The sequence below is a fragment of the Vicia villosa genome, linkage group LG5 (assembly GCF_029867415.1).
Source record: "Vicia villosa cultivar HV-30 ecotype Madison, WI linkage group LG5, Vvil1.0, whole genome shotgun sequence".
Classification (NCBI taxonomy): Eukaryota; Viridiplantae; Streptophyta; class Magnoliopsida; order Fabales; family Fabaceae; genus Vicia; species Vicia villosa.
Window position 1 is genome coordinate 157,362,974 of NC_081184.1, and position 21,506 is coordinate 157,384,479.

Consider the following 21,506-nt stretch of genomic DNA (forward strand, 5'->3'; position numbering starts at 1 on the left):
TTAACGGGAGGGATGAAACTTATGGATGTAAAATATTGTGAGAATCAAAATTAAAAAAAAAAATTAGGGACTAAAAACTAATTCCGTGATATTTTTACATGGACCTCAAAAATATTTAATCCAAAAACAAATAATTTTTTTTAAAAGATAGAAATTCCAAAACAAAATTTTATATTTTACATAGCATTTTTCTTTTAAATATTTAAGTTTGTATAATGAGAAATCAATAATAGCTTCTTCTTTTTTTACACAAAATCAATAATAGTTGATACAAGAGAGATGGATATTAATAACATGAGAGATAACTGTTACACTTCAGCAGTGACGGAGCCAGGAATTTTAGACAGTAATGGCAAAAACTTTACGCCATTGATTATTCATCTGTTTTAATTTTTACATCTTATTTTTACTAATTTTGCCCATAATTTTGTCTAAAAATCGACTACTAAATTAGGGGGAGTATAAAAAAAATAGGGGTTGAGCCCGGGCGCCTGCCCGGGCTAGCTGGGCCTTGGCTCCGCCCCTGCACTTCAGCTTCTTACTGCATTTAGCGCTGGCCATTTACGCTAATCCCAGCTTCTTAAAAAAAAAAACAGAAAAAACAGAATTTACCGAAAATATGACACCGTTATCCGTTGAGAGAAGAGGGTGTCAATTAGTTAAAAAATTAAGGGAGATGAATGCGTTATTTAAACAGATTTCAAACAAGGAGAAAGCAATTTATTGATTTCTTCTATTTACATTTTCACATTAGTTTTTTTAATTTTTTCGTAAAAAAAAAACAAGAGTCGGTTTCCAACGGATATATGAAAAACCAAAAAAAAGAATCAAGATGAGGTTGGTGGCATAGCAAACTCCTCTCATAAATATTTAAACATTGACATCATTTCATAACGTCACACCATTTAAAGAAAAAACCTCTCCTACACTCAACACCAAAGAAAATTCTAGAACTCATCACTCTCAATCATGGCGAACCAATCCAACACCACCTTAATCATCATCTTCTCCTTAACCATCATCACCTTCTCCTTCATCACCAAATCCACAGCCAAAGAAACCGTTTACGATTTACTCCCAAAATACGGTCTCCCTAGCGGCCTCCTACCTAACTCCGTCACCGACTATACTCTCTCCGACGACGGCCGATTCGTCGTTTATTTGGACCGTACATGCTATATACAGTTCGATTACTTGGTTTATTACGAGAAAAAGATTACTGGAAAGCTGAGCTATGGTTCGATTAGTGATCTTAAGGGGATTCAAGTTCAGCGGCTTTTTATTTGGTTTAATGTTGATGAAATTAGGGTTGATTTGCCTCCGTCCGATAGTATTTACTTTCAGGTTGGGATTATTAATAAGAGGCTTAGTCTTAATCAGTTTAAGACTGTGCGTTCTTGCCGGAACTCGCTTCGATCTTCTCCTTGTTCATCATCTTCATTTATGGTATTTACTATTTATTTATTTTTTAATAATTGTTTCAAATTTTTTTAAGGCTGTGAATTTTTAGGTTTTAGTTTTTGAACAGTGTTTATTGTTTTGGATTGTGATTTTTTTATTTTGTTAAATTAAAATTGGATTTACTATTTTTAGGATCTGCACAACTAGGTTAGGCTTGGCACTTTGGCCAGTGATTTTTAGCTGATTTGTAACTGATTTTCAGGATCTGCTTGGATTTTTAATTGATTTGTTAGGTTAGGGTTCACTTTTGCCTAAGTAGAAAGTGATTCTGAAGATATAAATTGATTTTAATATGTTTGGGGTTCTGGAATAAAATTGATTGTGTAGGAAGCTAAGATTTGGAGTTTTTGTCCGCTAAACTTGATTTCTATACTAAATTTTTTGTCTTAACTCACTTTTGTGTAAAACATATCCGAAATTAAATTATTTAGATGAGATTTTTAGAAGAGATAAATCATCGGTTGATTTGGTGAGCATGTATTTGGATTCGCCAGGAGGGAAAATAGTTAATTAGGGGAAGTATGAGTGTATGACCGCGTCCTGAATATGGTTCAGTAAGCATTGAAGCTAAGTATTCCAAAGAGTTAATTAGATTTTTGTGTCTCTCTATTTGAATTTTGATAGAACTCAAATATCTGTTTTGACATAATCTGCAATTAGTTTTCCAAAGAGGTGTGAGTTGTGCTTTCAGATTCAGGATATGGCATAAAGGGCACTTGATTCGCTTTCCATATTTTGATTTGTTTTACACCATAACTCAGTTTTAAAATCAGATACTTTTTATGATAGCAAACCATGTGCTCTCTATGATAGGCAGACAGTTATTGATATTGCAGCCAATATGAGGAGACGGCTAATCTTATAGAATTCACTCTCCATCCCAGGGAAAGGCTAACTGTGAGCCTGTAGCAACTGATTGAATATACAGACTCTTCACCCCAACTTCCCTGATATGAGAGTATGGTGTGAGCATGTAGCGGTCGCATTATTATCTGTCGTCTTTTCCCTTGTAAACGTGCACAATTTTCAAATGTTAAAACTTTTAATTTTCCACAAAATAAAGGCATATACTTATTGGATTATGATTATAACTTAGTATTAAGTACAATCTTTCCCCTTCCGTCACCACCTCTATTCAGTACTGTTTTTTTGCCTGCTAAAGTTGTTCTTGTAAATTCAGAGAAAAACTAACTTGTACAATATTTTTTCAACTTGCAGCTACCTCCTCCACTGAAGGAAATTCCTATGCTTCTTACAGAGTAGATGCAGTTTTATACTGGTATTGTATGGCAGGATGGAGACATCTTCACCTGCAAGTGTACCTCTATTGTTAGCTAGCTTATGAATCAAGAGTCTGGACTGGACTCACAAATCTCGAGTCTGGTTGAGTTGTATTAAATATCCTCACGATACCTTCATGAACATATTATCATGTATTGTATATAAGTTCTGAGACTTCAATTTCATGTGTGCTTTCTATTTCTAGTTAGATTTATATGTGCTTCATGAGTTCTACATTAGGTAACTTTCACATTTTCAATTCTTTATAGCTAAAGAAATCTTTGGAGTGTGCTCAAAGGATATAGAAATTTTACTAACTGATAGAGCGATGCCGATAATTATTTTATTATCACTGGACGGATCATTGATTTGTTATTAATAGTTTTTTTTTTACACTAAAATTTTTATTTTTTTAAAATTAAAAATTAATTTCACATGTTATCCTATCCAAACAGTTAGCTTTGACTCAACAACACATGCGCATGACTGTTACAGTCAATGCCGGCTTTGACTGAACCTCCATTTTTTGAATTCTCTCCTAAATTTTTAAACAAAATGATATTTGTACACCAAAGTTTGACAACCGTATCTAATACGGGTTGCTTTTTTTTATTTGCTTTAATTATTTTTTTCCCACTTTTTATAATACAATTAAACACATGTATTGTAGTATTGCTTTTTTTTTTATTTGCTTTAATTATTTTTTCCCCACTTTTTATAATACAATTAAACACATGTAGGGTGTAAGTATTGGTGCAAGCATAACACTCCTCATTTTTATATGAGTTTTGCTATCCTTACACTAGATTGGTTACACCATACAGCTACACCGTAGCAAGAGTGGCACAGAAATCAAGGCAAGAGAAAAATAATAAAAAAAATAAAAAGTATATAAAATGGTATAAATATACGGTGTAGTGTCAATTCTAGGTGTAAGTTTAGCATTTCTGTTTTTATATAGTCCGTAGAAAAGCTATTTTGACACCAATTGCCAACACTTACACCGTAATTTATAGTAACATAATACATACTACTTTCATTTCTTTAATAATTTGTTTTTACCTTAGTTTGTGTGCAAGAAAAATTTACCTTGATAATTAATAGGGTGTATGCTAAGGTGTACCAAAAATGGTGTCAAATTAGGAGGGCTCTTAATTAAAATACTATAAGTAATGTTAATTTTTTTTTATGTGATTGTATTGAAGACTGGAGTAAATAAATATGACTATTTGAAAAATATATGGATTATAATTGTCATTTAGTTTGGTAACTTTGAAAATTGATATATTAATTTTTTATAGTGGAGAATCTAGGATCTTGAAAGGGGTTCTATAATATAAAGTTTGATTTTTTTAATGGGGATATAATGTAAATGAAAATTTAATGTATAATTGAATTGAGTAGTGCTATTTAGTACGAAAGAATTTGAAGAAGAAATGTAAGAATGAACATGTGTCACTATTTTAGTGGTGAATTTTAAAAATAATTTTAATTATTTTTAATAGGAATCATGAGGTTGTGGTGATAATGAATGATTTTGAGTTATTCTTGATTTTTTTGTTTTTCCATTTTCTTACCGATTAACATTTTTCAATTGAATTAAGGTACTTCATGAAGGTTAAAATGTTAAAGTTGAAGCTTAGTATAATTTTGGGAATAAGGAGAAATGCACATGTCAATTTTGAGTAAAGTTAAAGTTTGATTTATATAATTTTTTTATATATTAAAATTTAATGGGTAAGAAACACTTAAAAAACTCAAAAATGTCTTTGAAATAATAAAAATGTCTTTGAAATAATTGGAAAGGTAATCTCCAGATGTTTCATACACATCATACTATTTAGCAAGCGAGTCATCTTTAAAAATCGAGCTGCGAGTGAATTTAGTTTTAGATCAGATGAGCTTCTTACCTTGAAACCGATCCAAACCGAACTGCAAACATCCCTACTCATATGACACATTTTGAACTCTTGATAATATATTTATTTCACAATTTAATGGATATGACGGAAGTTAACTTCCATAGTAACACTTAGGTCAGTAAACCTGTCGCCGGAACCTGACGTCGTCTCCGCCACAACCTGCCCAGAGGTAGAAGAAGTCTGGGATGCTTGACTCTTTTCCCTCCGAACCGAAGCATGTTGTGCAACCTTGCTGTGTCTGAATCTAAATTGTGTCAACCATAACTCCTATAAAAGGAAAAAGTAAACGTTACACAATGATTCTTGTTCAAATAAAGGAAAATAATGCAGGCAAACTTATACGAAGATGCATCTCCGGTTTTTATGTAAATGTTGAAAAATTTCGGAGATGCATCTTTAGAAATTCCTGCACCCTCATTCAGCGTCAATGGATTCAGGGTCTGAGGACCTCAAAAAATGTCATTGATCGTCAAAACAACCTAACTAAAACGTTCTACCGTGGTTCTAAGCTAGCAAACCCTTAAAATCTTTCAATTTTCTAACCTAAAACTCAAATTCTAAACTATTTTACATTAACTCAAAAAAGTTCAATTTTTTTTACAAATTCTCTCCAAAACTTGATTGTGGATGCTTGATGAAGCTTGAATACTGATGTTTGATGATTTTTGATAAAGTTTCGTACAATAGGGTTTAGGAGTGTTTTAAGAAAATGTGTTTTGAAATGAGTATCTGAAACTGAGTAAGGGGAAAGGACGATGGCGCGTATTCGAGACAATAGTGCCCGGAGAAACATCTACATAAGAATGTTAGAGATGTATCAGCATAATATTTCTGCGGGGTGTTTGGTCTTAAGGAAACACATGCAGTGAAATTGGTACGTCCGGAGATACAATTACGAAAATCTTGTAACACTACAAGAAAATTAGCAAATTGCGACGGTTGATTCTGGCAAATTACGACAGTTTGAACTGCCACAATTTGCAAGGCGCGACGGTTGTGTAACTGTCGTAGAAATGTGTGTCGGCAGGGAGTATCGCGACGGTTGTTAAAACTGCCGCTCCAACTGTCGTTATTAGTCGCGACGGATAGAAAACTGTCATAAATTGCAAGTAGCGACGGTTACAAACCGTCGTGAATTTTGTTTGGTGTTTCAAGTTTAATGCTGATTGCGGAGGTTTATAACCCCCGCTAAATTAATAAGTTTTTAAAAAAAATATATAAATTCTAATGTATACTATAAAATTTACAATGAAATAGATGCATCATGGATCAATGTGCTTATATATTTTCAACTTATAAACACATTTTAAAATGCTTTTCACAAATGTTCATACTCCTACATTAAGTCAAGCACATCAAGTTAGTTGTCAATAATACTAACAAAATGAGAGTAGATATAATCTACTTGTCTATTAGTGAAAAACAACACAATTACACAGTTAACTGAATCACTTGTTTAACAGAGCTTATGCAATTTATGTAATAAATCCAACCATGTTATAATGGATCGCCTTCATAATTGCTAGCTCCAGCCCCAACAAAGTCTATAGTCCTTGTATTCATTGTCCCAAATTTTATGTCCTTACATGCTTGATACAAACCATCTCCAAAAGTTTCAGTTACATAAAAATCAATATCAAAAGTAACCTGAAATGAATATAAATCTATCAATACCAAATTTCTCAATGTTTATAATTCCTGATTGTTTATAATTCATATAGTTTGTTATTATACTCTAAGCCAAAAGAAATGTAAGACATTGTGAAATATACTGTTTCAATGGAACAAACCTGATAAAAGGCAAGACATTGGATCAAGAACTTATCGATTGAGTGCAATTCCAAATCCAGCGCAACATCGTAATCCCTGAAATAGTGGCTTTAAAAGAAGAAACTTGTGCATCAAATAGTGGCTTTACAAGAAGAAACTTGTGCATCAAATAGTAAAGACAACCAACTATAGAAACTCACCAGCCATGTGTTTCTCCAACAAAGTAAAACATGCATGAGCACCTAATCACCAAAGTTGACATAAGCATATCAAATCTTGTAGGTAAAGCAGAGAACTATAGATGTAAGAACCAGGACTCATAGATTAAATTGCATAGCAAATTACCCCCTTTAAGTGGACTGTATTCCTGGCTTAATTTGAGAATCAGACCCATGGTTAAAGCATCAAATTAACTCGGATGAGAAAAGAAGTGGTTGTCAAAACTGAATGAAACATATATTGTTATAAAATCGTATATCAGAACATAATCAAACAGGAAAGACATATTTAAAAGTGGAAAGAAGAACAAACCTCATCCTTAGAAATTTAATCAAACCATAAAGGACAAAGTGGTAATGTATTCCTTCATGAAATGGATACTTATTGTTAGCAAAAAAATTGACGAAGACTATATAATGGGGAAAAATAATGTCCCTTTTTATAGATGGACTCATTGTCAAACACCAGTGCCTTAGAATTTCATAACAATATAATTGCAAAAATAAATAAATAGCTAAATGAAACTCAAAAAAAGCACTAGATGCCAACAAAAAACACTGCTTAGGCCACCTGCCATATTCTGACATCTCCATCAGCAAGCTTTCACTATTGTAGTATGACTAATAATTCAACAAAAACAAACCAAAGTTTCATTTACACTTTAACTCTCTCTAAATCACTCCTTACATGTCAAAGTAGTCACAAATTTCAATTCAATTCATAAAATAAATTATGAAAAACCTATAAAATGAGCCTAAATTAAATAACTATACTTTGACAATCCCACAACATGAAATAGATTGCACCAGCACATCTAAATATCACCACTCACATGCAATGAATGACATAAAAAATAGGCTAATGTTTGAAAGTTATGTCCATAGACCAAAAATAATATCACTTTTAGAAAAAAAACTTTATCTCTCAAGTTTAGACATGAACCAAAAAAATAGTCACATAAACTATAATTTTATCTCTCTATTCACATCATTGATACACATATACTTTAACCCATCATGCTGCCCCTAAATCAGTCATGGCTGAACCCCACCTAATGCAACGCCGTCTGCAAAATAATATGATGTGCATACTAATTTCCAACCAAGCTGCATAAACAAAACCATTGATTAACGACACTGATTTCTCTACTGCAATGACTGCCATTGCTTTGAATCTCTATGTAATATGCACCCATGAATGAAGAATTTAAAGATTAATCAAAATCATAAAACTATCAATCATTTTGTTACTGACTCACCTTGTTTTTCACCAGAAAAAGTTTCTACGAGTTGGTTTTTTCCAAGTCCATTCTTCTACAATAACCAGAAAAGTAAATAACATCAAACATATATTATTTGAATTCATTGTAGAAAAAAATAATTCTGAGACCATAATTTCAAAATGGAAAATACCTACAAATGACTCTTGAATTTATACAGAGTGAGTCCAGGAATTCCCATCATCCTCATCAAATTCTTTGGGGTTGCCTTTGCCATCTAGCTTGACATCACAATGACAACTCTCTAGACCTTTCTGCACTTGAATTGCTCTCTATACAAATTTATCAAGATTTACCACCAAACAAGAACTTATTAATAACAATACATGATACAACATTTTAACTCTCTTAATTCTCACCTCTAAGATTTCTAAAACAAAAATACAGTTAAGCAGCTAGCAACAACTTCAAAGAATGAACAGAATTTCCTGCCATTGTCTTATGATACTTGTTAAAATGTTAATCCTACCCTTTAAAGACCTTCCAATTGGAATTACCACTAGAATTGTAGTATGTGCTAAATTTCCTACTATTTTTAATTGGAATTTTGTTAGGATCAACTTTCTAAACTATTGCAGGAACTTCCTACCAATTGAACTGAACTTCTAAACTGTCAATGAAGCTATTGTTTTTCTTTCACAATAACATATACTGGTAGAATAAAAAGAAAAACGCAAAATGAAACTTAGAATGAAAAACCCAAATACCTAAAACCCTAAATTAAGTTCTATTAACAAACCAAGGATCACAAAATAATCACCCAAAACCCTAAAAGAAATTAAACCCGAATCTATCGAAGGAACACACCACATACCAATCACCCAAAAACCCTAAAGAAATTGGATAAGTAGAAGAAGAACCAACCTCTGAAGTGTTCAGAATTGAGATGTTAAATGCGATGCAAGTTATAGAAACTGGGTGGATGCAATGAAGCTACTTCTACGAGAGAGAATGGGTGAATATGTGTGAGAGAGAAGATTCTATGATAGAGAGAAAATTGAATGAATTGGAGAGACTAAGTTATCAAACGCGCCTATTCCAATTTCTCACAAAAATTAGAGGAGCGCTAAAAATCAGAGATTGAACAGTGTAACGAGGCAGCTCAGAAGGGTGATTCCAACCGTCGCGGATGAAGACGAAAGGCCAATCCTGAATCGTCGTAGATAGGGTTCAGGCGAGTACATTCACAGTCTTGTGTTATTTGGTTTTTATTTACATATTTTGTTATAAACTTTATTTATTTGTGTTATAAATTTTGAGGCAGTTGAGATTAACTGTCGCAACAACTGTCGCGGACAGAGAATTAAGACAGTTATTATATAAGTGTCGCAATCTATGTGTCGTAAAATGGTTAATTTCTTGTAGTGTAAATGCATCTCCGAATAATTCCTTTCATTGATTTAGGGTCTTGTTCAACAATGTGCATACTTTTAGTACATCCGAATAAATATCTCTAAAATTCAAAATATTTTGATGCATCCGAAAATAAATCTCAAAAATCTTATGATATTTTAGTATTTTTGCGCGGTGCGCTAGAAAGTTATTGGGCGCATTAAAAATCCCCTAAAATTTTCATTTGGAGTATTAAATTAAACAAAGCACAACCAAATCTAAACAGCTTCAAGAAACAAATCGCGTACCACTTTACACTGAACACAACTCGCCGGGAAACGCTACCGGTGCTGGTCGTCGGCCGCCACTAACACCAAGAAACTCCGTCCAGGTTTTCCTCTTTCATTTTTTTTCTTCCAATCCCCCATTGCGCATGTGATGACGCGATTTGCGGCCGCGATAGCCGTTCCTCTAAGGAAACCCACCTGCGATTGAATTGCATCGTACAGTGATTCCACGATCGCAAGCTAATGCGGTGCAATTGATAAGTTAGAAATTCGGTATGCAATAGGTTGATTGAGAGAACTAGCTTGCTACGTTCTTTCATTTATCGTTCATATTCCCAAATTTATTTACAAGTTTATGTGACCTATTTGACAATAACATTCAATAATAATACAATAACAATGGTTAATATCTGTATTTAATCTTAGTATCTAGCAATATAATATGGTTATTCAAATCATATGAAAGTTAGTTATACTCTTGCTTTCATTAGTTTTTTGCATTCTATATTGAATGTCTTTAAAAATGTTTCAGTTTACAGAGAAACACAAATGGATTCATCACAAAGTCCATCTACCGGAGGAAACGGGACGCCGATCTCTCAAACTAACGACACTGCAGCTTCTGCCGCGGGAGCCGATGATTCTATGCAAAACCTGAACCAGATAAACAACTCCATTCAGAAAACCTTGGGCCTTATTCATCAGCTTTATCTTACCGTCTCTACCTTCAATGCTGCCTTTCAAATGCCACTCCTACAACGCATGTATTTCTCGAGATCCCTTCCCTATATTTCGTTTGTTTTACTTTTTGTCCATGTCCCAAGTTAATGATATTTTGACTATTTTTTTTATTTCTTCAGCAATGGTCTTGTTGCAGAGCTTGACAACATGGTCAAATTGGCAGAAAAGTGTAACATTCAAGTTCCTATGGAGGTTGTAAAGTAAGTCTTTTACCTCTTTATGTACTTCTATGTTTTTCCTTAAATGATAGAATATGTTTCTTTTAACTTAATTTTAATTGTTCGCTTATTTCTGATCTTAGTTTAATTGACGATGGGAAGAATCCGGATGAATTTACCAAAGATATTATTAACAACTGTATAGCAAAGAATCAGATCACTAAAGGAAAAACTGATGCTTTAAAGGTTGATTATGATTTGTGATTTTTATTTGATAAATGTGGTCTTTTTGTTCACATTTTGTTGTCTTCCCGTATATTTAGTGAACTGCTTTAGTTCTTCAACTTAGTATTTCTGTTTGTGGCAGAATTTGCGAAAGCATTTATTGGAGGAATTGGAGGTAAACTTCCCTGATGAGGTTGAAACGTTTAGAGAGAGTCGTGCTGCTTCTGCTGCGGTAAGTGTTACTTATTTGGTTCTCTATTGAAACTTCCTTTGAATTACACGACTTTTTTCATCTACATTGCAAACTTGAGGAGTGTTTTTTTAACTGTAGTTGTTTTCCCTCACTGAACCTTTGTGTTTCTTCCACCTCAGTTTTTGCCATTCCTTTTTTCTGGGTGTTCCAAGACTTAAATGTCCTTTTTTGTCCTCCTTGTGGCTTCAGTTGTGTTAGGTAGCTGATATATATGTGTAGGCCCAATTCTCATAGGCTTATTTGGAGTCATCCAAAGAGGAGAATTAGAGAAACAAAAGTTAGTTACATGAGAGAAAAAAAGAAAGGATTGAGTTTGTTATATAGGGGTTGAAGGATAGAGAAGAGGCATCTCTGGGAAATCATTTGTGTAGTTATGCACAGGGAATGTTCTTGGCTCTATGAGCATTAGAATATTCATCCTTTTGCAGTTATCTTTCATTTACATGAATAGTACACCACAATTCCAGTATTTGGACATTTTTATACATTTCCTCTATATTTTTTAAGTTACGATGATACGGTACACAACAATATCTTTCTTTGATTATGGCTTATTTGTGTGTATAGTGAGCGTGTTTGTGCTGAGTGTGAGAAGGGCTAAGTTTGACCATTAAATTTCATACATGAACGGATCCATATATGCACGGTATTGCCAACATTGACTCTTCGCACGTGTCATGCTCTCACTTGTTAGATTAGATCTGTTATATATAATTCTTAAATTGTGTTATGTGGGATCGGGTAGTTCTTGATGCCAATCCTAGACATGATCCAAGATTTCGACATCTTATTCTTTCGGCATTTTTTTTCCAATGGAAAAGTGATTGATATCTTTATCTGGTAGCCTTTCTAGCATAGGTCCATTTAATTCCCTCACTTTCTTCTTCAAAGCTTGTTGTACTGCTTAGTTTCTGTCTGTATGATCCTACATCACCCCTGAATTCTCTGATATGCGAATATAAACCAGATTTTGTATTTCTGCTACTTTTTTTACCTTGACTGATGATGGAAGCTAGCAAGCAACATTGATCTGCGGACAAGAAAGATGTAAACTTCCAAGACACTGAAAAAGAAAATACAGAAAAAGGATAATGCAACTATTATGGGGTTTACACACCGTTGTCAATCCTAAATTGTGGGGGAAAAGTAGTTTGTTCAAATTCTGCTGCACTACAAAGCTATAGTGCTGCCATACCTGCTATTTGACAACACTTCATATTAACAGCGTATCAAGGAACAAGATAGTTCTCTTGTTCTGCATACCTAATTAGTTCTCTTTGGATTCTCAAACTTTTGTCTTCAAGTTTCTTAAATGACACCAAAAGATACAACCAAAATAAAAGATTTTATTTATTTTGGGGAAATCTTGTATCCATCATAGCTGCTATACCTGCTGTTTGGTGCTTGATGGCTGATGCGTATCACTAGTAATGTTATATTAAATTTACAAAATATTTTTATTTTTGTTTCATGGAGTTCACTGCAAATCAAACAAAAAGGATATAACTCTGGCCAAATCAAGTCCTTGAGTCAATTATAAGATTTTACAATGTTTTGTTATTTTTTATTAACACTAAGCTTTGCCTTATTGCATCTATGTAGGAAATGAAGCGTTTGGCACAGGCACAAAGTGTATTGCCCAATGGAGATGCGAGAGTTAAAGCAGAGCATTGAGTGATATATTGCACTTACTTTTCTATAACTGGTAGTATTGTAGTGCAGAACAATTTATATTTCTTCCCCCCCTCCCTTTTTTTTGTTGACTTTTTTTTTAATTTATTTGTATAGTAAATTTCAACACTGCATACTTCTTGTTGTAGCTGTTGTAGTTTTGGTTTCTTTTTTTATTTTTCAATGGAATGCCAATATTATGGGATTGTCCTTGTTTGTGTATCAATGTATTTTAATGAGTTTAAAGTGAATTTCCACCCTGCTTCTTTATTCTTGTTCTAGCTCTCTATTTTCGGTTACTTTTTATTTATCAGTGGAATGCCAATTTTATGACTGTTCTTTTATGTGTATGGATACAGTTGACTGAGCTTAAAGTATTGAGAGGAGTAGAATTTTTTGAAGTCGGTACAATACTTTAAAATCTATGGAAACTGTTGAATTCATTTTTATTGCAAATTAAAAGAGTAATTTTAATATTATTAGAATATCTAATTACTTTTTCAAATATCTTTCTCATGCCTTTTGTTTGATGACAAAAGGGAGAAACATTATTGATGTAAAGGAGACATAACTTACTATGATAACATCCAAGCGAGTAGGCAAAAGTGTTGTGTTATTTTCTCTCCGATTTCAAAGCTCTTATAAGATGTTTTGAGATGTCAGAGTTATGACTAAAGTTATAATAATTGACCATTCACTCGTTCCGCGTGTTTTGTCTTTACTCTTGTCTTTTGCTATTTGTATTGAGAATTTCTCTTTGTACCCTGTTACTTTAAAAATTTAAAATTGTCTCTTATGTTTGGAAAAACATCTCTGAATGCACCAACGAGAGAGGTTCCTAAGTGTGCTTAGGTACTCCGGTCTTGCCGATTTGTGTTCTTTTGGGTACAACATTATCAGCCATGGCATGCAGGCGTCATTTGTTGAGAGATGGCATCAAGAAACATCGTCTTTCCACTCTCCCAGTGGCGAGATGACGATTACATAAGATGATGTCACTTACCTCATATACTTTCCATCAGAGGGAGGTTACTTGATCATTCTAGGATCAGACGCGATGAGGCAGTGGATATGATGGTGATGTATTTGGAGCTGCCCTAATGGAAGCCCTGATGTAGTGTGTGAACACCAGGGGTGCACATGCCAAGTTTTCTTAGTCGGAGACATTGTACAAAAACAACTTGGAGTTGGCCGAGGATCCCGAAGGTGATGATCTATAAGTTGGCTACCACAGGGAGTGTGCATTGAGGTGTTACTTCCATTCTTGGTTGGCACGTCCATGTTTGTGGACAAAAGTGCAACCTACGTAGATGTGACATACCTTAAGTATTTCATCAACTTGGAGGCCATTCACAAGTGGAACTGAGGGGCCGCATACTTGGTATACCTGTACTCCAAGATGAGCGAAGGTTCTCTTTGGAGGACAAAGAAAGCGACAGGCTCCAGCACACAATTGACGGTAATTTCCATAGCCACTATTAAGTTAAAAGCAACTTTTTTCCACACTTGTTATTGATGTTTTTTTCTAATTCATTTTCAGGGATGAATCCTTGCCCACTTTCACCGTGTACACGAGTTTGAGCGTGTGAGAACGTATACTGAGGATTACCCACATGTTTTCCTATATCGCATACATAGAGGAAATGATACTGTGGTACCATTTTGTGTGTATATTGACCGGACTCAGCATGATGACATTGACTGGATGCCATACACTTCTCACCGAGACAAAATTTCGTTCGACCATATTTGATTATACTCCAAATGGCTGACATGTGGGAGTAGTATCATGTGCAAGTATTTTCCAGAGCGGTGGATGCGGTAGTTTGGGTGCGTGCAGATCATTCCCAGATCCCCTTTCCAGATTTCTCCTGAGACCATTGTCCGCAGACATCTGGATGACATTCTGGCGAATTTTGAGTCATCTGATACCGGAGGAGTATCAGAGTATGCCAACCACAACTTAGTGGTCTTATGTGGATGGTTGTATGACTTGGTTCCATTTTGTGTCACACCCTATCATGACACCAAACGCTCCTAAACATCCACCTAGGTCTGCTCATGAGGAGATCCTAGAGAATGAGTAGGCAATGGATGACCATGCCATTGATGTGTTGTCGATCTGTCAGAACATTATGCGGATGACGTCTAGGGGGACGTTTGGGAGTGTCTGGTGTCATGATAGGGTGTGACACAAAATGGAACCAAGTCATATAACCATCAACATTAGACCACTAGGGTATACCTTCCTTTTTATAGTAGAAGAAGAATGATATCCTGTATGCTTTAGAATATTTAGAGTAACCTAAAAAGATACCCTTATGAGCTTTAACATCAAATTTCCTCAAATAGTCTTTGTTGTTTAATATGTAACAAGTACAGCTAAACTGATGGAAATAAGATATGCTTGATTTTCTTCCATTAAATAACTCATATGATGTTTTTTTCAGACTTGGTCTGATGTAGATTTGATTCTGAATATAACAAGAGGTATTAACAGCTTCTGCCCACAAGTATTTTAGAAGAAGTTTCTCATGGATCATGGGTCTATCCATTTCCTATAAGCAAATGTTCTTCCTTTATACAACACATTTTGCTGTGGAGTTCTAGGAGAGGAGAACTCATGAATAATTCTATGTTTCTCACAAAAGATTTCAAATGACTCATTTTCAAATTATCCACCATAATCACTTGTGACTTTAAGGATTTTTAACTCCTTTTCACACTGTACTTGTGTTTAAAAGATGCTGAATACCCCATATGATTCATCTTTAGATCTAAGGAATTTAACCCAATTCCATATGCTATAATCATCAACAATAACTAATACATATTTCTTTCAATTGATTGAGGCAATCCCAATAGGACCAAATAAATCAATGTGAGGGTTTAGAGGTAGAAACCATGTTTTAGGTTTCAAAGAAGTTTTACTAATCTTTCCTATTTGACATGCTCAACATAGAGCATCTGAGTTATAATCAAGATCTGGAAACCCTTTAACAAGTCCCTGATTGCAAAAGTTTAGAGATAAACTTCCAGTTAGTATGACCTAACCTTCTGTGCCAGATCCATTTTTCATCACTCACATGCATTAGGAAAACTACGCTCTGGTAAGTGAATTCTGAAAGATTTACCTTATAAACATTTCCATTCCTCTCTCCCCTTTAAATAAAACAGATTCGTTATTATTAAACAAGACACCATAACCATTGTCGCAAAATTGGCTTGTATGAAATCTCCTGGTTCACCAGTATGAAATCTTCAAAATGAAGGATGATGAAGACATTGAAAACATGTTATCCAGGTTTCAAGTTCTTGTGTCAGGCCTTCAGGTTTTGAACATGAGTTATACTTTTGCGTATCATGTCAAGAAGATTATGAGGAGTCTTCTTGTAAGATTCAGACCTAACATTACTGTTATTTAGGAGGTTAAAGACCTGAATACCTTAAGCCTTGAAAGTCTGATTAGTAACCTTTAGAGGCATGAAATGGAACTGAATGGATATGAGCCTACGAGGTTGTCTAAAACACTGGCTCTAAAATCTGCTACTAAGAAATATAGTGGTAAAGCTTCCTGATCTTCAATAGTCAGCAAATCAAAAGAAGCTTCTGATGAAGGAGTTTCTGATGATAACTCAGATGATGAGGAAATGTCATTTATCATTAAAATATTTCAACATCTGACCAAAAGGAACAAGAGATTCTTTGGTAAAAGCTATGGCTTCAGAGGCTCGGGTTCTAGAGACAAATCAGATGACCAAAGAATCTGCTACAACTACAACAAGCCTGGTCATTTCATAACTGATTGTCATGATCTGCTAAAGGACAAGTCAAAGAAATGATGCTTCCAGAAGGATAACTTCATAAACATATTCGAGAAGAGTCTCATGGTAACATGCGATGAACTTGATAATGAAGGAAGTTCTAACAAAGATGAAGGATGCACAAATCTAGCGTTGATGGCTCTTACGTCATCTGATGCAGAATCTAAATCTTGCTCTGGTTTAAAATCAGACGAAGAAAATGAGGTATTTTCTAACTTATCTCGTTCTGATCTTATTTCCTTCATTCAATATCTCACGAGTCATTACAAAGACAAAGCAAAACACATGAAAGTCTTAAAGAGAGATCATGATCTTTTGAAAGAAGAATTAAAAATGTCTAAGACAAATTTGAATCTCTTAAAGAAGATCATATCATAAGCTCAACATTTAGATTCAAATTTGATCTTGAGATTTTAATAGATATAAATGAGCATACAAATTTTCTGTTTTGATTTGATGAAAAAAATATTTAGTTCACATTTTTTTGTTATTATTTTATATATTTTAGTTTATTATATTATATTGATGAGATTAATTATTGTGGCATTGTGTATCGATCAAATCAAATTATACCATATCATAGTATCGATCAAATTCTAAAATATTAAATACATATTTGATTGGATACTTATATAAAATAGATAAATACCCCAACCAAACTCTAGGTACATAACTGTTCATAAACGAGTTAGCCGCGTCTTTTACATCTTTTGAGTGAGTCGTATCGAATTCAACTCGCTTTTGAGTGAGTCGTATCGAATTCAACTCGCCGGGATCGGTCTTTGGCCGCCAGAAACACTGATAAACTCCGATCAGGTTCCCTCTTTAACTTTTTCCCGATTTTATCCTCTCTTTTCATGTTGCGCATCATGCGATTCGGTCGCAATTTGTGGCTGCGATTACCGCTCCTGCAAGAAACGCACAAGTGATTGAATTGCATCCTACAGTGATTCCGCCATCGAATCTAAATCCGTGCAATTGATAAGTTAGGAATTCGGTATGCAATAGGTTGATTCAGAGAACTCGTTGCTATGTTCTTTCAAATATTGTTCTGTTCATATTCCTCATGTGTCCTATTTGACAATAGCATTCAATAATAATATAATAAACAATGATTAGTATATGGAGATTTAATCTTAGTATCTAGCAATGCAATACAATATATAGTTATTCAAATCATATGAAAATTATTTATACTAGTAATGTGAAGTTTTTAATTTAGATAACTTAATCGAGATATACTACTGGTGGTAAGGTTTTTTAATTTAATAGCATAGTTATACTTTGACATGGACTGAAATTGAAAGGAAGGAAATCCATCAAGAAAGGAAACTTTGACACACATATCCACACGCTAGTGCAAGCGCGTGAGGACGCACGAGTATGTGCAACGCGCACGCATATACGCGCGCATGAATATATATTTAAAAAGCACTCTTTTTAGCTACTGAAAAAAGCACTTAAAAAAATTTGTTTAATTATTTTTAATTAAATTTAATGCTTAAACAGTTGCTAATTCTCTAATTCACACCCTTTGTTATTGTTACTTTCTTTTGGATGATCAATGATAATACTTATTGCCAATGGCCGTATAAACATGTTAGAGTTTGCATTGTGTTTAAATTTGTACCATAGTTCGATATAAATGACTTTGAAGGAAATTGCTCGGTAGTCTGCAGGCTACAGAATATTATACCGTCTCTTGCTTTTGTTGGTTTTTTTAATTCTATAATGAATGTCTTAAAAAATGTTCGAATTTACAGAGAAACACAAATGGATTCATCACAAAGTTCATCTGCTGGGGGAAATGGGACACCAATCTCTCAAAATAACGATACTGCAGCAGGAGCTGGTGATTCTATGCAAAACCTGAAGCAGATCAACAAGTCCATTGAGAAAACCTTGGGCCTTATCCATCAGCTTACCCTTACAGTCTCTAACTTCAGTCCTGCTTTGCAAATGCCACTCCTCCAACGCATGTATTTCTCTCCGACCCTGTCTCTATATTTCATTTGTTTTGTTTAAATCTTCATCCATGTCTCCAGACCCCAGTTGAAAATATTTTACCTTTTTTTTCTCAGAAATGGTCTTGTTGCAGAGCTTGACAATATGGTCAAATTGGCAGAAAATTGCAACATTGAGGTTCCTATGGAGGTTGTAAAGTAAGTCATTTATCTTTTTATGCGCTTCTATGTTTTTCTTTAAACGACAGAATATGTTTATTTTAACTGTTACTTATTTTTGGTTTTAGTTTAATTGATGAGGGGAAGAATCCAGATGAGTTTACCAGAGATGTTATAAACAACTGTATTGCAAAGAATCAGATCACCAAAGGAAAAACTGATGCTTTCAAGGTTGATTATGACTTTTGATTTTCATTTGATAAGCATGTTCTTTTTGTTGTCTTTTCATATATTTATTAAGCTCTATGAAGCACGGACACCCCGATCACGACCCCGACACTGACATGGCAACTCCAATAATAATTTGAAAAAATGAATAAGTTAAATTTAATCACAAGTGCCGGTGCATGTGTCTGTCACGTACACGTCTTTTTTCCGAGGTGTCGGTGCTACATAGATTGAGCTGCTTAATCCAACTTATCATTTTTTGTTTGTGGCAGAATTTACGCAAGCATCTATTTGAGGAATTGGAGCAAAACTTCCCTGATGAGGTTGAGACATTTAGAGAGAGTCGTGCTGCGTCTGCTGCGGTAAGTGTTATTTATTTAGTCTTTTATTTCAGTGCAGGCCAAAACTTTTAAATGACCTTCCTACATCATAGATTTTCCTACTTTGTCATTTATATATATAGCATAGCTTTAAAGATAGAGGAGGCATTGCAATTTTCATCCACTTTCCTCTTCTGCTATCATCCGCCACTGCATATTTCTCATCACAATTGAAGCAAAAGTTAATTTTCTTGCACTTTTCTGTTTGTTAACACATCAACTTCCTTACTGTTAATTGGGGATACCCTTTTCTGCAGAGGAAACTTTCCACTAGAAATCGTATTAAAAAAACGCGTGCCTTAATATTTCCTAGGAGAACTCCAAACCTTTGTTTTCATATGTTCTCTGTAGCAATCAGCTGTTTTCACCTTCAAAATGGAGAGCTAGAGGTAGCTTAGGCACACATTTCTTTGTTTCCACCATGACAAAGAATGTCCATCTTGGCCCCTATGCTATAGCGGTATAGCGGATAATGAGATAACTGCTCTTGCAAATAGACTAGTACACAAAGTTAGAGAGAATATCATACTCAATAGTTAAGAACCTAAAGTATAGAGTAATAAAACTTAAGCGGAGAAGAAGAATAAAGCATAGTTGACCTAAAAGTAGGATGAAGAGCAGTACAATTATTTGTGAGCAATAACATAACATTACTCTTCAAAGGTTTGGGTTGAAATTTATACCCTTAAAAAAAGACAAAGTTAAAAAAGAATTTAAGAAAGTTGCTCCCAAAATCCTAATAGTGGCCGTGATAGTGGCTCGGGGCTGCAATTAGTGGTTGCTACAACCACATTTATTGAGAGCTGCTCGCAGACCAATAGCATTCCGCCGAACCCCATCACTGCTACACTATTATGCTATAGCGTGCTATTGACAACATAGCTTGGTCCTTGTTTAGACAACTTTTAATGCAATCTGCAGCGAATTACATGCAAGGTCATTGCATGAACTATGCTTCTAGGTATTCATCTGAGTCCCGTATAAAAATGGTTTATGTATTGGGCCGATGACAACACTAGGTTTACAGACCTCTTCTTCTTCTTCGTATCTAATTAGTTCACATTGAATTCTCACCATTTTGCCTTCAAGTTTCTTAAATGACACCAAAAGATACAACCAAGATAAAAGATTTTATTTATTTTGGGAAAATCTTGTATCCATTATATCTGAATATGTCCTACCCTGTTTGGTGGTTGATGCATATCACTAGTATGTTATATGAAATTTACAATAATATTTTTATTTTTGTTTTATGGAATTCACGGCAAATCAAACAAAAAGTATATGACTATGACCAAATTAAGACCTTGAGTCAATTATAAGATTTGTTTTGTTATTTTTTTTATTAACACTAATCTTGGCCTTATTGGATCTATGTAGGAATTAAAGCGATTGGCGCAGACACAAAGTGTATTGCCCAATGGAGATTTGAGACCAAAAGCAGAACATTGAGTGATATATTTCAGATGCCTTTATATTTCTCTTTTTTCCTTTTCTTTTTTGTTGATTTTAAATCTTAGGTGAAAACTATGGTGTACCTTCTAGTTTTAGGATTTTACCAATAAGATGCATATTACGTGAATCAATTTCCTTTACTTTATGGTTGAAATGGGGTAATAATTGCAGGATCCAAAATATCATAAATATATGCTACAAGTCTGAATACATAATTCATTTTTTTTCATTCACTAAAATTTTATAAGCTTTACCAAGATATTGGGTTTAAGTTCAATTCTTGATAGGAATAAATCTTAGTTAGACTATACTTACATTGCGGTCGAATTCCAGATTACTATAGCCTTTTTCCTTAGGAACCGGAGGGTTAACACCCAAAAAAGAAATCTTATAAGCTTAATTTCATACTTGATTTCTATTTTATTTTGAATTAGAAACTATTAAAATACAATACTCAAATGCAAAAATTAATATTTATATATGCAATGTCAACAACAAGCTATACATTGAATGTGTGGGAGAGTGTGATTTTTACGTATCAGAGTTATTCAAAAAGTGAATTTAAGAAAATATTGAAAAAATAATTATTTTTTTTCTCTCTTTTTAGATAATATCCAATATGAACAATAATCATAATTAATTTAGAATTTATAGGTGGACGAAATAGCAGTAATATATGTTAATTCCTCCGCTTTAAAATAGGTGTCATTTTTCTTATTTTTATTTGTCTCAAATTATTTGTCCATTTAGAATAACATTGTGATATTTACTATTTTTTTCCATTAACTTATCATTTTTTATTGTATTTTGATTCATTTAAGTACTCTAATACCTATTATTAATAAGATTATTGTAATAAATAAGACTCATTTTATCATTAAAATTAACACAATTAAT

At 33.9% G+C, this 21,506-nt stretch overlaps 3 protein-coding genes and 1 long non-coding RNA gene across 11 annotated transcripts; 3 read left to right on the forward strand and 1 right to left on the reverse strand.

Moving 5' to 3' along the window:
- The first annotated feature begins 861 nt into the window (after nt 1–861).
- Nucleotides 862–2,950, forward strand: LOC131603410 (uncharacterized). The gene is made up of 2 exons (XM_058875708.1): nt 862–1,446; nt 2,680–2,950. Exons 1-2 carry the CDS (start codon nt 970–972, stop codon nt 2,722–2,724), a joined length of 522 nt encoding a protein of 173 aa, XP_058731691.1. The 5' UTR covers nt 862–969; the 3' UTR covers nt 2,725–2,950.
- A 2,954-nt stretch (nt 2,951–5,904) lies between these two features.
- LOC131603411 (uncharacterized) lies at nt 5,905–9,130 on the reverse strand. 5 transcript variants are annotated; one of them, XR_009284381.1, is made up of 7 exons: nt 8,797–9,130; nt 8,070–8,204; nt 7,912–7,966; nt 6,780–7,759; nt 6,635–6,676; nt 6,455–6,542; nt 5,905–6,311 (listed from the first exon to the last, which is right to left on the reverse strand). It is a non-coding gene; the product is annotated as an uncharacterized LOC131603411 (long non-coding RNA). The 5 variants fall into 5 exon arrangements; XR_009284379.1 differs by having other exon boundaries at nt 8,066–8,204; XR_009284382.1 differs by having other exon boundaries at nt 6,780–6,877; nt 6,966–7,966; nt 8,066–8,204.
- A 366-nt stretch (nt 9,131–9,496) lies between these two features.
- Nucleotides 9,497–12,869, forward strand: LOC131603413 (mediator of RNA polymerase II transcription subunit 10b-like). 3 transcript variants are annotated; one of them, XM_058875709.1, is made up of 6 exons: nt 9,497–9,655; nt 10,084–10,315; nt 10,412–10,492; nt 10,594–10,696; nt 10,818–10,907; nt 12,531–12,869. In XM_058875709.1, the coding sequence occupies exons 2-6, from the start codon at nt 10,101–10,103 to the stop codon at nt 12,600–12,602; spliced, it is 561 nt and encodes a 186-aa protein (XP_058731692.1). In that variant the 5' UTR covers nt 9,497–9,655; nt 10,084–10,100; the 3' UTR covers nt 12,603–12,869. The 3 variants fall into 3 exon arrangements, with proteins under 3 accessions (XP_058731692.1, XP_058731693.1, XP_058731694.1); XM_058875710.1 differs by having other exon boundaries at nt 9,501–9,655; nt 10,091–10,315; XM_058875711.1 differs by lacking the exon at nt 9,497–9,655 and adding an exon at nt 9,668–9,824.
- Nucleotides 12,870–17,076: 4,207 nt separating this feature from the next.
- LOC131603414 (mediator of RNA polymerase II transcription subunit 10b-like) lies at nt 17,077–20,828 on the forward strand. Of its 2 annotated transcripts, none has more exons than XM_058875712.1 (6): nt 17,077–17,239; nt 18,187–18,402; nt 18,505–18,585; nt 18,675–18,777; nt 19,047–19,136; nt 20,535–20,828. In XM_058875712.1, exons 2-6 carry the CDS (start codon nt 18,197–18,199, stop codon nt 20,604–20,606), a joined length of 552 nt encoding a protein of 183 aa, XP_058731695.1. In that variant the 5' UTR covers nt 17,077–17,239; nt 18,187–18,196; the 3' UTR covers nt 20,607–20,828. The 2 variants fall into 2 exon arrangements, with proteins under 2 accessions (XP_058731695.1, XP_058731696.1); XM_058875713.1 differs by lacking the exon at nt 17,077–17,239 and adding an exon at nt 17,253–17,420.
- Nucleotides 20,829–21,506: the final 678 nt, after the last annotated feature.

What these genes read in the sequence shown, in the direction of transcription:
- LOC131603410 (XM_058875708.1), top strand. Translation starts at nt 970, where the DNA reads ATGGCGAACCAATCCAACACCACCTTAATCATCATCTTCTCCTTAACC. An exon ending in GTTCATCATCTTCATTTATG is followed by an intron (nt 1,447 to 2,679) that starts GTATTTACTATT and finishes TTCAACTTGCAG; the next exon opens with CTACCTCCTCCACTGAAGGA.
- LOC131603413 (XM_058875709.1), top strand. Translation starts at nt 10,101, where the DNA reads ATGGATTCATCACAAAGTCCATCTACCGGAGGAAACGGGACGCCGATC. An exon ending in GAAAAACTGATGCTTTAAAG is followed by an intron (nt 10,697 to 10,817) that starts GTTGATTATGAT and finishes TGTTTGTGGCAG; the next exon opens with AATTTGCGAAAGCATTTATT. An exon ending in GTCGTGCTGCTTCTGCTGCG is followed by an intron (nt 10,908 to 12,530) that starts GTAAGTGTTACT and finishes GCATCTATGTAG; the next exon opens with GAAATGAAGCGTTTGGCACA.
- LOC131603414 (XM_058875712.1), top strand. Translation starts at nt 18,197, where the DNA reads ATGGATTCATCACAAAGTTCATCTGCTGGGGGAAATGGGACACCAATC. An exon ending in ATGCCACTCCTCCAACGCAT is followed by an intron (nt 18,403 to 18,504) that starts GTATTTCTCTCC and finishes TTTTTTTCTCAG; the next exon opens with AAATGGTCTTGTTGCAGAGC. An exon ending in GAAAAACTGATGCTTTCAAG is followed by an intron (nt 18,778 to 19,046) that starts GTTGATTATGAC and finishes TGTTTGTGGCAG; the next exon opens with AATTTACGCAAGCATCTATT.